This window comes from Anomaloglossus baeobatrachus, chromosome 6, assembly GCF_048569485.1.
Source record: "Anomaloglossus baeobatrachus isolate aAnoBae1 chromosome 6, aAnoBae1.hap1, whole genome shotgun sequence".
NCBI lineage: Eukaryota > Metazoa > Chordata > Amphibia > Anura > Aromobatidae > Anomaloglossus > Anomaloglossus baeobatrachus.
Window position 1 is genome coordinate 103,225,968 of NC_134358.1, and position 15,953 is coordinate 103,241,920.

Here is a 15,953-nt window from a genome sequence, read left to right on the forward strand (position 1 = left end):
CGTAGGACGCGTCATGCACCCCGGCTTTAGAAGAAGGAGGATGAAGATGGCCAAAAGAGGAGGTGCCGGCACCGGAGAACGGAGACGCCCATATAGTCCAACTCCACCGCAGCGGCCGTTTAGGTAAGTATTAGAAAGTCATTTTTAGGTTCTACACAGCGGCCTGGGCTCTTATATACAGCATGTTAGAATGCTGTATATAAGAGCCCACTGGTGGTGGCCGCAGCTTATAGTCACCAAAACTGGTGACAGGTTCCCTTTACACAAACATATCAAATAAACAACAGATCGGACTGTGATAAGACAGTCATCCCTGAATTTTCTGTGTTAACCCTTGCAGCATGCTGGCTTCAGTGTACATAGCAAAAACCTGCTGACAGATTCCCTTTAAAATAGTCACTGTAGGCTGCAAACCTTCCAGTGTAAAAGTGATATGCAGCCACCAATATGCAAACAACATGGGAAATCACATCAATGATCGTTCTGCCTTTATACAGTCCATGTAAGAAGATGCAACAAAAAGCACAATCAACTTGTTATAAAATTGATCAGCACTCGTTATGGACAAAGATCTCTCTATGTAAAACCCCAAAAGGCTCCATTGACACATTGACTTACATCTGGGTTTTTGATGAGAAGCCAATTGTTTTAACAAAAAAAAAAAAAAAATGTACAGGGCTGTGCTTACCATTAAATATTATGGAAATGGTGGATGCAGATGTGAACATAGACTGAGCTGTCATCCCTGTACAAAAAATTGGATTCAGCAGAGGACACAGAGGTTGTTTGAAAATAGCTTATACTGTATGTGTGCAGGGACGATCAGACTGACCCCAGATGTCGGGGAGTTTGTATGTTGGATTTTAGCAGTGGTTATTCTACTATTCACATAAAAATAAACTTGCACATACAGCAGAGCCCAATCTACAACATACATGCCTATGGTGGAGGTGCGTGACTGAGCTGGCAGATACTGTATTGGATGGGGTAGTCAGCTTTTTAGACATCGGTGACCAAAATGCATTTCCAGTGGATAAAACTCTTGGTGATTGTAATTATCATAAGCAATCAACCTGGTTCTTATGTTAGAAACGCTTTAGAAGGACTAGCTAGGTCCCCTTTGTGAGGGGAGCATGGGATCGAAGGGGCAGCATAGGGTCGGGGAGGGGGGGGAGCTTAGTTTTGAGGGTAGTTGGATAGGGTAGAAGGGAGCAGCATAGGGCCTGGTACTCCTAAAGTGGAAAATGTACATTGATTACCTTGATAATCTGCAACTGAAACCACAAATAATCACCCATAGATATCACCCATCACCGAGTATTGCAAAATCATGTTTTTTTCAATGGTGGTCACCTCTCACTATACATCTGGGGATATGTTAAGCCAAAAGCAAAATGTAAGGAACGGACACAACTGTAGTTAAAAAAAAAAAATAAAAATGCGTTTGCATAGCTGTAAAACAACAATAAGATTAGACCTCCTGATAGCACGTATTGCTTTTCCATGTCAAAACACGCAGCTCCTTAAATGGAGAAGGTGGCGATGGGATCGTAAAATTTAGAACTTCTTGTACAAGGTCTGACTGGTGAATACAGAAATTGTACAGATATGAAAATTAAATCTGAGAACTTCCCCACAGTTATACTATTAAGAAGGAGAAGTAATGTGAATGGGAAGAAGCTGATGATTCAAGCCAAGATTTTCCACCTTTCAGGATGACTTAGAAAAGGTGCCAGAAAATTAAGATCTTCCCTTGGTTTTTTTATGAAGATTTGGGTTCTTATAAATCGGTCCAAGATGGGGCCGCAATGATCAGACTGGCCATGGCTCCTCCAACCAGAGAGTGACCACTTTATATACTTGTATGCAGCAATCACACTTGGCTCGGGAGACTCATGGCCAGTCCGAGCATGGAGGTCCGATCTTAGACTGATTTATACAGTTGTCTGAATGAAACCTTTTGCAAAAAAAAGTTTAATTTGTTCTTTAAAAATGGACCATGATTTTGTAAACCAAAAAAATGAAAGAGTAAAGGACAAAAACTATAGAAAAGTAATAAATATAAATAAAATAAGACATTAAGATAAAATGGTAAAATCCTTCCTGTAGATTTTAGAGCACAAACAAAATGGACCGTAAACTCAAAACTGTTCATAAATCGCAGCCATACATAACTAATAAAAAGTCCCATAAAACGAAAGACCTGCAGACTCGGCATTCTTAGAACTATCCTAGTACTAGTGAACATGCAGTTATTATAGCAAAGTAAAGCTTCCAGTGCCAGACTTAAGAGTGCAATAGATAGGGCCCTTGTGGTAAGCTGGCCATAGACACAGGATAACAGTTGGCCAATATTTAGCATTCCTGTTACCCCAAAGCAGCCACATATGGTATTCAAAACAGCAACAGGAGATAAGCGGCTGCCAGAAGACCCAACCTCTCTGATCTGCCCAAACCTCAGGCGTTGGGAAGTATCTGAGAACCACACAGACATCCGACCCATGGTCAGAAGCTGAAGGTCTAAGTTCTTCCATCTAAAGTCCCATCTCCGGTCCTAGTGTTCTTCTCCGCAGAATTTGCCGTCACCACATCTTACTAAAATATTCACAACCATTAGTGACTTTTACAGGTGATACAGATTTTTTTTTTTTTAATTTGGATCCAACTTTAATATTCTAGCATGATAATCAGATATTCATTTTCTTTTACTTGTTGACCGCTTTGCCGACGTAGACTGAGTTTCCTCATGGGCTTCCTGTATTTCCAGTCATCTATATACCATACATTTCAGCAGTCTTGGTAAACCCCACTTTTAGGTGGTAGAAGGTTTGGCTTTCTGTAGGATAAGACGCTCAGAGAATCATTCTTCGTACTCCACATTCACAGCAGAACTTGGCTGACTGAACGGGGTATTTGGTGCCACACTCATGGCAAAACTTTGTCATCTGCCCTGATCCATTGTTATCTCCAGTTTTCATGCGGCCTCCATTTATGGCATCAGAGTGGTCTCCAGTATCATAACCCATTTTGTTATCAAGCCTAAAAAAAAAAAAAAAATTAAGGAGAGATTCACATGAAATTCAACATTTTATGAGGTGTGATCCAGTTAGTGTCTACAATTAAAGCTGAAAAGTGTATGGCACAAAACGGTCATGTCCATACAGACTTCAATATTAACACTATCAAGAAACTAAACCCCTTGAGGAAAGCCACCATACAGTACATGTTTGATGGATGTGGGTCCTGCATGTATTGTGCAGATACAGCTCCATAATGTGTGCAGCGTCATACTGCCTGTACCTGAGCCTAATGCCGGCGTCAAATGCTACGATCTACCGTGCGATCGCACGAGCGATTGTACCCGCTCCCGTTGTTTGTGCGTCATGGACAATTAGTTGCCCGTGTCGCACAAAGTCGTTAACCCCCCGTCACACGTACTTACCTCCTGGACGACGTCGCTGTGGGCGGCGAACATCCTCTTCCTGAAGGAGGAGGGACGTTCGGTGTCACAGCGACGTCACACAGCGGCCGGCCAATAGAAGCGGAGGGGCGGAGATGAGCGGGACATAAACATCCCGCCCACCTCTTTCCTTCCGCATTGCCGGCGGGACGCAGGTAAGCAGTGTTCGTCGTTCCCGGGGTGTCACATGTAGCGATGTGTGCTGCCCCGGGAACGACGAACAACCGGCGCACAGAAGAAGAAACGACTTTTTGAAAATGAGCGACGTGTCAACGAGCAACGATAAGGTGAGTATTTTTGCTTGTTCACCGTCGCTCGTAGCTGTCACACGCTACGATATATCAAACGATGCTGTATGTGTGTCACTTACGATGTGACCCCGCCGACATATCGCCTGATATATCGTACCGTGTGACGCATTTTGGATGCAGCATGTTTTTGCTGTGTCCAAAATTCTACGTTGTACAGTACAAACACAATGGATGGATTTATAGAAATCCCATGCCCACTGTACGTGTACGGCCCGCAGCAAAAAGAGACTTGCGATGTGGCTTTCCGAGCCGCAGCATGTAAATTCTTTGCTGCGGAGTTGCAAGCGTGCTCTTCAGGGAGAACAGAGAAAAAGACCTAATCGTGGGCTCGAGCAGCTGCAATCTGCTGCTGTGGAGGACTCACGGCCCCGCAGGTCAGAACCCGCCGCGTCCAAGACGCCACATGAGTATTTTTGATTAGTATTTCATCAGTATTTGTATGCCTAAACTAGGAGTGTCTCAAAAACAGAGAACCATATAATCAGTCTCTCCCATACATGTGTGCGCTCGCTTTGCTGCCCACTCTTGTGTTCCGTACGAGAAAGCTACTACTAGATATGTCTGGAGGTATTGTATCACAGAGAAACAAAGGATTAGTAGTCCGAAATAGGTCATACTGGATACTTAGCTTTCCCCGACACTCATTTATCGGGGTCCCTATACACATTACACTTTCAGGCAAACCCATCAATATCAGTGGATTTTGCCAACGTTCGTCTAATGTGGATCCATTACCTTCCCATGAGCTCTCCAGAAAGACTTCACACACATTACTACAATACATACAGGCACATTAGATAGATATTGTCTGTGTAGGGTCTGACAGCTCACGGATCTGATAGCACAATACATGCGGCACTGCCACGATCGTTCAACCACTAAGCGCTCATGGGGAGTTCTTTTCAGTGTAAGCAATTTTACATGTGGGCATTTTTCTTGCGTGAACAAATGAAATTCTTATACACGGGACATCACATATTCACACAGAAAACACTATAGTAGTGTTTATTAATAATAATAATAATAATAATAATAATAATTTAATTTAACACCCCAAAAATAGATTTAAAGAATAGGCTAAGGCCGGTTTCACACATTTGGCTTTTCGCAGGTTTGCTGGTTCCGGCGCACACCAGTACAGTGTATACAGTACAGTGGCAGCACTGTAACTTCCGGGTCACATGCTCCGGTCACATGACAGCATGTGACCGGAGCTTGTCGCGCTGCCACTATACTGTATACACTGTACTGGAGTGCGCCGGAATGAAAAGCTGGATGTGTGAAACCGGCCATAATGGTTCCAATTTTACTTATGTAAAATCTGAATCTCCCTTTACGGTCACTAGGAGGAATGGAGCCCGGTACCGTGAGTAGTTTTCTGCGTTGTACGCTTTCCTTTTGTTGGCGGACAGCCCTGGAGCTGGGTTTCTAGCCATGCTGGGTGGTGTTCTTGACTTTAATGATCCTCTACAATGAAATAATCAATGGTTACAGATCAGGTGCAATGGAAATGCTGCAAGATTGTATATATAATTTCGCACACGTTAACTGGAGAATGATTTATAGTACAAGGAATCTGCATAACATCTTAAATTTTATCCCCGTGTCAATTTTGTTCACAATGGATTTCCCTTCTTGGGAGCAAAGTATACAGTAAATCAAAGATGTTTTTTTGTCTTAGAGCTTGTACACACTGCTCTGAAGCTGCCAGATTATTGGGACCAGCAGCACAACCAGGCTACTGATACCAAACTGTCAATCATCTGGAGCGCCTTCGCATTGTTGTTCGTTTTGCACCATTCATACATTTCTGTACCTACAGTGCACTTGCCTTGTGCTACAATATTACAGGCACTTTGCTAATTACATCATGGATTATGACAGCATCATTTTATGTATGAGACGTGAAAAATATTTAGAAAATTTGTTTTGATTTTATCGCATGCAAGAAAAAGGAAGGTAAAGTTCATCTCCAGAATGTCAGGAACATAAAGCATTGCACATTCCTTTCAGGGGTGATCGTCCTCCCATGACAGCATGCAGCAATGCAAGGAATTCACAATTCCCTTCAGTCTGTGGTCTGTTATCTCATCGGTGAGAGATAACTTTTTAGCTTGGTATAAACCCTTTTGGGCCAACTGGAACCAGTGGGGGTCTTAAAATTGTTTGTTGGAGGGTTGTAGTGTTTCAAACCTTTACCAATAATGATTGATTGCGCTCAGTGAGAGAAACAAAATTATAATCTTACTTCCTATAGGATAATTAATCCGGAAGAAAAATAATGACTTCAAGAAAATGTAACTTGTAAAAGATTAACTTTTTATTATTTAAATTTTTATTTTCTTAAGAAATAGATTAAAAAAAACTTAATAAAATAAAATAATGGAGCCTCCAATGCAAAAAATACACATAAAAAGAGGCTGCTTGGGATGATAGGGGGTGTGTGTGCAAGAAGTCACATGTATGAAACGCGCGTCGGGCTTTAGAGGCGAGCTGGGAGTGAATACTTACATCTGATCACATACAGGTATGCAGCTGGGATTCACCTATTTAGTTTGGGCATTCACGCTATAGCAGGAATTTAGATGCAAATAATTTAGTGGCAGGAGGTGTCCCTGGTGGGTCTATTTATTTGTGTATTATTCACTATACTATGAGTGCATTGACACTTTAGTTACCCATATAATACTTGGGATTACTAGCAGCAAATTGTGTATAGCTGTGGTGTTGCCATTTTTAGGAGTGCTTTTAAGGGTGTATTTCTCTGCCTACCATCCCTAAGCAGCCTCTTTTTATGTGTACTTTTTGCATTGGAGGCTGCATTATTTTATTTTATTTATTAAGTGTTTTTTAATCTATTTGTTAACAAAAAAAAATTTAAATAAATAAAATAATATTCTTCTACAAGTTACATTTTCTTGAAGTCCTTATTTTTCTTCCAGATTAATTATCCTATAAGAAGTATTTTTGAGCCTAACTGAGTTTTTCAAATTACTATAATGACATGAGACATTTGATTAAAAATTATAATCTTGTAGTTTTTTTTTAACTAAACCTTACCATACATGGTCTCCAGGTAGGGCAGTAGTTATTTTTCAATATCTGCGTTCTGAATCTGTGTAGCGCCTGCCAGTAACGCGACTCCGCTAGCGATTGTGGTGTCACGTTGATAAGTCACATAGACCAGTGGCCCCAAAGTGATGCCCTGTCAGCGGGACATCAACATACTTTCCTACCACTTGTACATAAAGGGGTTCTACGGTGAAACCAACCTAAAGGGTTATTCCCATGTCCAAGATCCTATCCCAGTATATAGTATATAGTAGGTGGAAAAATAATAATATTAGGAAAAATGAAGTACAGTTCTTCTGAGTCATAACCATGGATACCTAAGCTCCTGCAATGCCCTACACTTTAGCTAAGAGACATGGTAAATAAGGAAAGCCATACCACATTTCTAATTGGATGTATTTGCTAATTTTATTACACCTACTAATAATAATAATCTTTATTTCTATAGCGCCAACATATTCCGCAGCGCTTTACAATTCAGAGGATCGTATATAAGCAAGTAACAGTTATAGAAAATACAATAATTAGAGCAAAAATAAAGACAACCCTGCTCGTGAGAGCTTACAATCTACAATGAGGTAGGGTGGGGGGGGCAAGGTACAGATGCTTATTTACAATGACAATCCAGCCATCTCAAAGAAATGGGGATAGACAAAGTTTGAATGAAACAGTCGTCAGCCAATATCCGTGATACTTTTGGGTGCGGTGCAGTTTGACGGAGAGTTATGTTCTGAGAAGTCGTGGAGGGACTCTGAATTGAATTCGATTAGGGAGTGTCATAGGCCACCCTAAAAAGATGTGTTTTTTAGGGAGTGTCTAAAGCTGAGTAAGTTGTGGTTCATCCTAGTTTCTTGGGGTAGGGCATTCCAGAGGACCGGTCAGGCTCAGGAAAAGTTTTGGAGCTGGGAGCGGGAGGTTCGGAGTTTGGATGTTAGTTGAAAGTCGTTTGCAGAGCGTAGAGAACGGGTGGGGTGATAGACAGAGAGGAAAGTGGAGATGTAGGGGGGGTGCATTGTGGAGAGCTTTGTGGGTGAGAACAAGCAATTTTAATTGGATCCTATGATATATGGGCAGTCAGTGCAATGATTGGCACAGAGTGGAAGCTGGGATAGGATTTTGGAGATGGGAATACCCCTTTAAGCAAAGCATACTTGACAGATTGCTGAGCGGTGGGGTTGGATAGCTGAGATTCGCACTGACTGTCAGTACGGGGCACTTTAATTCCTGTTTGATGGCAGTGTGCATGCTTTACTGCTGCTCAATTCCCTGTAATGCTGTCTAGCAGTGTGCTCGGCTTGTTCCAGTAACCTAATAGAAATGAATGGAGTGGTCATCGGCATCTGACCTTCTGCTTCATTTTGTTACGGGGATTAAAGTGCAACAATGGGGATAAAAACATCCCCATTCTGAAGATCTGTGCAGATTCCACAGGTAGACCCCCAACCAATGAGTAAAGGGGGCTTTACACGCTGCGACATCGCTAATGCGGAGTCGTAGGGGTCACGGAATTTGTGACGCACATCCGGCCGCATTAGCGATGTTGCTGCGTGTGACACCGATGAGCGATTTTGCATCGTTGCAAAAACGTGCAAAATCGCTCATCGGTGACATGGGGGTCCATTCTCGATTATCGTTACTGCAGCAGTAACGATGTAGTTCGTCGCTCCTGCGGCAGCACACATCGCTATGTGTGACGCCGCAGGAACGAGGAACCTCTCCTTACCTGCCTCCCGGCCGCTATGAGGAAGGAAGGAGGTGGGCGGGATGTTCCGGCCACTCATCTCCGCCCCTCCGCTTCTATTGGGCGTCCGCTCAGTGACATCGCTGTGACGCTACACGGACCGCCCCCTTAGAAAGGAGGCGGTTCGCCGGTCATAGCGACGTCGCCGGGCAGGTAAGTATGTGTGACGGGTCTGCGCGATGTTTTGCGGCACGGGCAGTGATTTACCCGGGTCGCACAACAGATGGGGGCGGGTACCCACGCTAGCGATATCGGGACAGATATCGCAGCGTGTAAAGTAGCATTAAGTTACCTATTGTACCATCACCCATTCCCTGTAGACTGTGAGCCCTCGCGGGCAGGGTCCTCTCTCCTCCTATACCAGTCTGTCTTGTACTGTTAATGATTGTTGTACGTATACCCTCTTTCACTTGTAAAGCGCCATGGAATAAATGGCGCTATAATAATAAATAATAATAATAATAATAATAATAATTAAGTTGTCCCCTATTCAGAGGATAAGGGCTATCGTGTTTTCACTGGACAAACCCTCTATTTGGAAGGATCGGCTTTGGGAGTGTTGGGAATAAAGAGGCATCGGGGCATTCGGGCTACTAAGTAACAAGCTCATCTTGACTGTCCAGTCACTTTGAATAGATCTGCAGGTAAAAAAATATGGTGGGACAACCCTTTCAACAATCCCCTGATTTGGCAGAGAATAAGTGGGGCCACCAGCAAAAATGTGCAGCTATGACAACCTTAACTCTAAATTGGCCCTAAGCGGTGTTCTAGCCCCCCCCCCCAAAAGGGCTCAGAAGATTAACCCCTGTGTTGTCTGAGATATCTGCTTCAGTAGCATTACATGATCCTGCAGACTGACAGCGAGGACAAGTTTACTTTTATTATTCCCTCCTAGGTTTAGGGTTCCTTTAAGGCATTCTACAGTCAAATGACTGTCCTTAAGAGATAGGACTGTGGGAAGATTGGATTCAATAAACAGGAGGTTTTCCCTTCGTGCTTGAATTAATCACATTGTTATCAATATTGTACTCGCTTCCATCTTGTGTCATGTGGGAGAATTACTGTAATTAACAGACAGCCCTGATGACCCACGTGAAATTGTGTTTTCTATAAATGTCTTCCTGGAAGAGATAACATCTGTAACTTTCTTAGACTGCAAACAATGAGAAAATTAATTACCCTACAATAAAACCCTGGTAGGTTTGTATACTATGACTTGCAAGTTCTTGTCTCCCGATCCTGGGCCACGTCAGAGAGCGGATCAGCGACACCCAGCACCCTATAATCAGGAGAAGCTTCGCACTATACCGGCGCACTTCTTTTTTTAAAAAAGAAAACTTTGTTTCCGTAAATCCTATTTACTACTACAGAAATGAAGAAAACAGCAGAGCTCAGGGCACACGACTGTTTCCAGAGACCCAACCTTCTGTGGCCAGTGTGCAGAGACCGACATCCCATTTCCCACAAATGGCCGAGATATACAGTCAGGGCCAGAAATATTTGGACAGTGACACAAGTTTTGTTATTTTAGCTGTTTACAAAAACATGTTCAGAAATACAATTATATATATAATATGGGCTGAAAGTGCACACTCCCAGCTGCAATATGAGAGTTTTCACATCCAAATCGGAGAAAGGGTTTAGGAATCATAGCTCTGTAATGCATAGCCTCCTCTTTTTCAAGGGACCAAAAGTAATTGGACAAGGGACTCTAAGGGCTGCAATTAACTCTGAAGGCGTCTCCCTCGTTAACCTGTAATCAATGAAGTAGTTAAAAGGTCTGGGGTTGATTACAGGTGTGTGGTTTTGCATTTGGAAGCTGTTGCTGTGACCAGACAACATGCGGTCTAAGGAACTCTCAATTGAGGTGAAGCAGAACATCCTGAGACTGAAAAAAAAGAAAAAATCCATCAGAGAGATAGCAGACATGCTTGGAGTAGCAAAATCAACAGTCGGGTACATTCTGAGAAAAAAGGAATTGACGGGTGAGCTTGGGAACTCAAAAAGGCCTCGGCGTCCACGGATGACAACAGTGGTGGATGATCGCCGCATACTTTCTTTGGTGAAGAAGAACCCGTTCACAACATCAACTGAAGTCCAGAACACTCTCAGGGAAGTAGGTGTATCTGTCTCTAAGTCAACAGTAAAGAGAAGACTCCATGAAAGTAAATACAAAGGGTTCACATCTAGATGCAAACCATTCATCAATTCCAAAAATAGACAGGCCAGAGTTAAATTTGCTGAAAAACACCTCATGAAGCCAGCTCAGTTCTGGAAAAGTATTCTATGGACAGATGAGACAAAGATCAACTTGTACCAGAATGATGGGAAGAAAAAAGTTTGGAGAAGAAAGGGAACGGCACATGATCCAAGGCACACCACATCCTCTGTAAAACATGGTGGAGGCAACGTGATGGCATGGGCATGCATGGCTTTCAATGGCACTGGGTCACTTGTGTTTATTGATGACATAACAGCAGACAAGAGTAGCCGGATGAATGCTGAAGTGTACCGGGATATACTTTCAGCCCAGATTCAGCCAAATGCCGCAAAGTTGATCGGACGGCGCTTCATAGTACAGATGGACAATGACCCCAAGCATACAGCCAAAGCTACCCAGGAGTTCATGAGTGCAAAAAAGTGGAACATTCTGCAATGGCCAAGTCAATCACCAGATCTTAACCCAATTGAGCATGCATTTCACTTGCTCAAATCCAGACTTAAGACGAAAAGACCCACAAACAAGCAAGACCTGAAGGCTGTGGCTGTAAAGGCCTGGCAAAGCATTAAGAAGGAGTAAACCCAGCGTTTGGTGATGTCCATGGGTTCCAGACTTAAGGCAGTGATTGCCTCCAAAAGATTCGCAACAAAATATTGAAAATAAAAATATTTTGTTTGGGTTTGGATTATTTGTCCAATTACTTTTGACCTCCTAAAATGTGGAGTGTTTGTAAAGAAATGTGTACAATTCCTACAATTTCTATCAGATATTTTTGTTCAAACCTTCAGATTAAACGTTACAATCTGCACTTGAATTCTGTTGTAGAGATTTCATTTCAAATCCAATGTGGTGGCATGCAGAGCCCAACTCGCGAAAATTGTGTCACTGTCCAAATATTTCTGGACCTAACTGTAGTAACCATAAACTCCAAAATCAAAAGTTTAAGGACATTATGTCAGTGGGATTTAAAATGTGACCATCGTTTAATTTTTATTTCATAAATCAATAGCACACATGAAAATAAGCAACTGTTTAATATATCTTATTAGACAAATTTGCTTTGGTCTCTGTCAGAATTGATCAATCATTATCAATATATCTCAATTCTGAGGTAAAATCTGTATTCAGTTAAGACTTTCCCACTACTGAGATACGTAGGAGATAGCAGATGGTGCTTATGAGATTCTATGATGACAGAACGAGGGAGGAGCTAGATACAAAGGGAGGAGCTAGTGGTAGGGGGGGGCAGATGAAGAGTAAGGAGCTAGATGAAGGAGCTAGAATAAGAAGCAGGAGCTAGAGGGAGAAGCTATATGCAGAGGGATGGGCTAGAAGCAGAGGGAGGAGATATATTCAGAGGGAGGAGTTACAAACGGAGGGAGGAGCTAGAAGCTAGATCCAGAGCTCCACCCCCTCCTCTCTTCTTTCTACATAGAATCTCATCATCTCTCAAACACGCACCTTTTACCTTGTGTTTCATCCCTATTTCTGTAAGTTCTTGGGACCAGTACCCTCAATCATTTTTTTCATATCCTAAATTAGTTTGCTAATTTTTAATGGAGTTGTCCATTTCTTGGACACCCCTTCACATTCTCCTTGTTCACCCCCCTTAAACTAAATAAGCCTATGGTGCGGTCGTAATTCCAGCAATGTCTGAGTCGCATTCCCCTGGCCCATGTGATATTATTATGACACACGGGTCCTGAAACCAATCAGTCCCGGCTTCCTCCACCCCGCCTTCAGACATATGAGCAGGAAGTCAGCATAGCGCTTACAATCTGCTCAAATGTCCAAAGGCGGAGAGATAAACGCTGGGCGGTGATTGGTCGTGGGGCTTAATAGTCATAACAATGTCATGTGGGCCCCGGGAACATCACTTCGGACATTTCTAAAACCACGGCTGCAGGAGGGGAGTATAGGCTTATTTATTTTTACAGGGCCGAACAAAGCGAATGAGAAGAAGTTGTCCAAGTAGTGGACATTCCTTTTAATTACAAGATTGTATGTATACCCTCTGAAGAATAAGGCGATGCAGAATATGTTGAAATTATACATACGTGGAAAAAGAAAAAAAACATTAGATGTTCAACTGATCAATTTCTTTCTTCTACAGTTGAAAAAAAAGCCTAAAAGTGGCATTCAACCTCTCACATTAATAAAGGGCAATAACATGAAGAAAAGTTCCTAATATCTTTTCCACAACAACTAGACAAGGGGGGGTGGGGGGGAGATAACAATATGATCTTCCTGATATCACTTGCACACCCCATCCTGTCACCTAACCTGAATATTGCACCTAGATTAATCCGATATGATTCTGGCCTTTTATATGACATCATAACATATCATATAAATCCTTTGTAATTAAAGATTTACACATAAAGAACCGTTACTGTAGACTTTGCACCTCTGCCAACCTAAGTGAGCCACACATGTTTTGTAAGAAGAGCCAATCTAATATATAAAGCTGAGTGTAATGTATGAGTGTATGTATGAGTGTGAGTGTGTGTGTGTGTGTGTGTGTGTGTGTGTGTGTGTGTGTGTGTGTGTGTGTGTGTGTATGTATGTATGTATGTATGTATGTATGTATGAATGAATGTACCACTGGCTGACTATGGGTGGCGTGTGTCTTCCAGCTGAAGTTGCCAGCGTTCAGCTACAGCCAATGGGAAGACACCACACCCTTCTTAGTTCCCCTCCTGTCCGCTGACCTCTGCCAGAGATAGTTCTGATTTCCTGGCTCCTGTTACCTCCTATTCTGTTTAGTGATTCCTGTGTGCTGACTTCTGCGTGTTTTCTGACTAACCTTCTGCCTGCTGTTTTTGTACCTCATTGCCTGATTTGGATTTGACCCTCTGCTACGTTTTCTGATTACGTCCTTGCCTGCCGATTCTGTCCCTGTTCTGCTATTCCTGGTTTGACCCTGCCTAATGACTACTCTCATCGGACTGCAGCCTTCCACAGGTAGTGATCTCCAGGGCGCTGTGTAATTCCAAATCCCTGTATAGGGATTAAAGGGTTTCAGGGTTCTGGGGGTCCTGCTTGGTGAGTGGCTTCCCTCTAGCCTGTCCATTACATCCCATCTGAGTTTGTTGATCCAGGCAGGCGTTACAGTATGTATGTATGTATGTATGCTAAAGGAATCCGCACCGTTGCATTTACAATCACAAAATTTTGCACAGACGCCTCATTTGACCCAGGGAACGTCATAGACTATGTTTTGAGGGGAAAGTTTGACCCCGCGCTTTACAGTTATACACCAAAAAAAAAAAATGCTTACTTACTGTTTGGATGTGTGAGGTAATATATTGGTTGTTTTGCTGGATATTTATCAGGTGGACTATAGCAACCAATCACAGCTCTGCTTCTATTTTGCTACAGGTCATTAATAGGAGCTCTGATTGGCTGCTATAGGCAATGAAGGACATTCTTAGTATAAGAAGCTTATGTGTCAGTTAATATGATTTTGGTGGTGTGAGAGTGGGAGAGAGAGACTTAGTTACTATCCCGGGCAACGCCGGGAACCATAGCTAGTCAAAAGTATAAATAATAATTTTCATTTGTATAGCACCAACATATTCCACAGCCTTTTACAATTCAGAGGGAACCTATACAGAATAAAAAAATGAGAGAGAGAAAAAGAGAATGTGTACATATATAGATATAAATAAAGAAAGTGTGGAAGAGAGAACATGGGATAGTTCGTTAGATTAGTGAGGTAAGAGGCAAGTCTAAAAGAAAAGTGTTTTTATGGCACACTTAAAACTGCGGTTATTGGGAATTGGTGTTGCATGAAAGAAATCCTGGAGACGGGAGTGGGAGGTTTGGATTATAGAGGATATTAGTCTTAGGTTATTAACAGAGCAGACAAGATGGGTAGGGTGATAGACAGAGTTAAGGCAGAAGATGTAGGGTGGTGCAGAACTGTGGAGAGTTTTGTAGGCGAGAGTGATAAGCTTATATTGTACTCTGTAGTGGATGGGCAACCAGTGCAATGACTGGCACAGAGCAGAGGCATCGGTGCAGTGGTTGGACAGAAATAAAATCCTGGCTCAAATTCAAATAAGATAGTAATACTTTTCACAAATTCTTAAAGGGCCACTCTGCTACCAATTAGTAATTTGTGTACATAAAGTGTATTCATATAGTTACTGGTCACTGTCTTCTGCAGTTTCCAGTGTTGTTCCAGTCTGCTCTGGCATCATATGACCACATTTGTAACCTGCCATCTCACACAGTTTCTGTGTGGACTGGAGGTGACTTTATCAACCAAATACATAAGACTCAGAACAAGGTTCTCCTTTTGAGTCTCAGACTTAGGCTATGTGCCCACGGGACTCTGTATCTGCAGATTTTTCTGCAGCTAAATCCGCAGCATTCCCCCGGAATACGCAGCTTTTCATAGGTGCTCATTTTGTGTGGATTTGTTGCGGATTTGACGTGGATTTTGTTGCGGATTTTGCGATTTTTTTTTTTTACATTCAATTGAATAGGCAAAATCCGCAGATAAATCCGCAACAATAATTGACATGCTGCAGATTTTTCCGCACGGAAATCCGCATGATTTCCGCTGCAGAAAAATCCGCAGCGTGGGCACAGCATTTCCCAAATGCCATAGAAATGGCTGGGGAGTAGCTGTGCTGCAGATTCCTGAAAAATCAGCGGCATTTCCGCGAGAAATCCGCGGCAAAATCCACGCATTTTCCGCAGCGTGGGCAAAGAGCCTTACAGTAAGAAATTTACCTTAGGGCCACACAGCAGACTCTGTGAGCCGGCAGGTTACAAGTGCGTCACGTGATGCCAGGTGGGAAGGCAGTGGAAATGGCAAAAGATGGCAATGTATTTGGAAACAAACATTATTGATTACAAACAGAAGGGATTCTGAGATAAATCGTGAAAATAAAAGTCTTTTATTTATAAATATATATATAAATAAGTCTTTTAGAATAGGGGAATTGCCAATTTTAAGGGATTGTTTAGAAAAGATCAAATATAGAATTGGTGGAGTAATACCAGGATCAGCTGTTGTAAATGATGTACGGAGCGGCACACCACGGCGCCCCACACTGTTTAGTGGCCATGGCTGGGCGCTGCAGATCAGCACAGAACAGGAGCTGACCTGCAGAACAAGGAAGAGGGCAGTACACG

The 15,953-nt window shown here is 42.5% G+C and overlaps 1 protein-coding gene across 1 annotated transcript in view; it reads right to left on the reverse strand.

The window, feature by feature from the left end:
* Positions 1-210: 210 nt before the first annotated feature.
* The window catches only part of ZC2HC1A (zinc finger C2HC-type containing 1A), an 88,947-nt gene continuing 73,204 nt past the window's right edge, over positions 211-15,953 (reverse strand). The window contains exons 8-9 of the mRNA XM_075353153.1: positions 5,137-5,238; positions 211-3,039 (exon numbers count right to left, since the gene is read on the reverse strand). Of these exons, the coding sequence (XP_075209268.1) occupies positions 2,853-3,039; positions 5,137-5,238 (289 nt within the window). The 3' untranslated portion in view covers positions 211-2,852. The remainder of the gene's footprint in view (positions 3,040-5,136; positions 5,239-15,953) is intronic.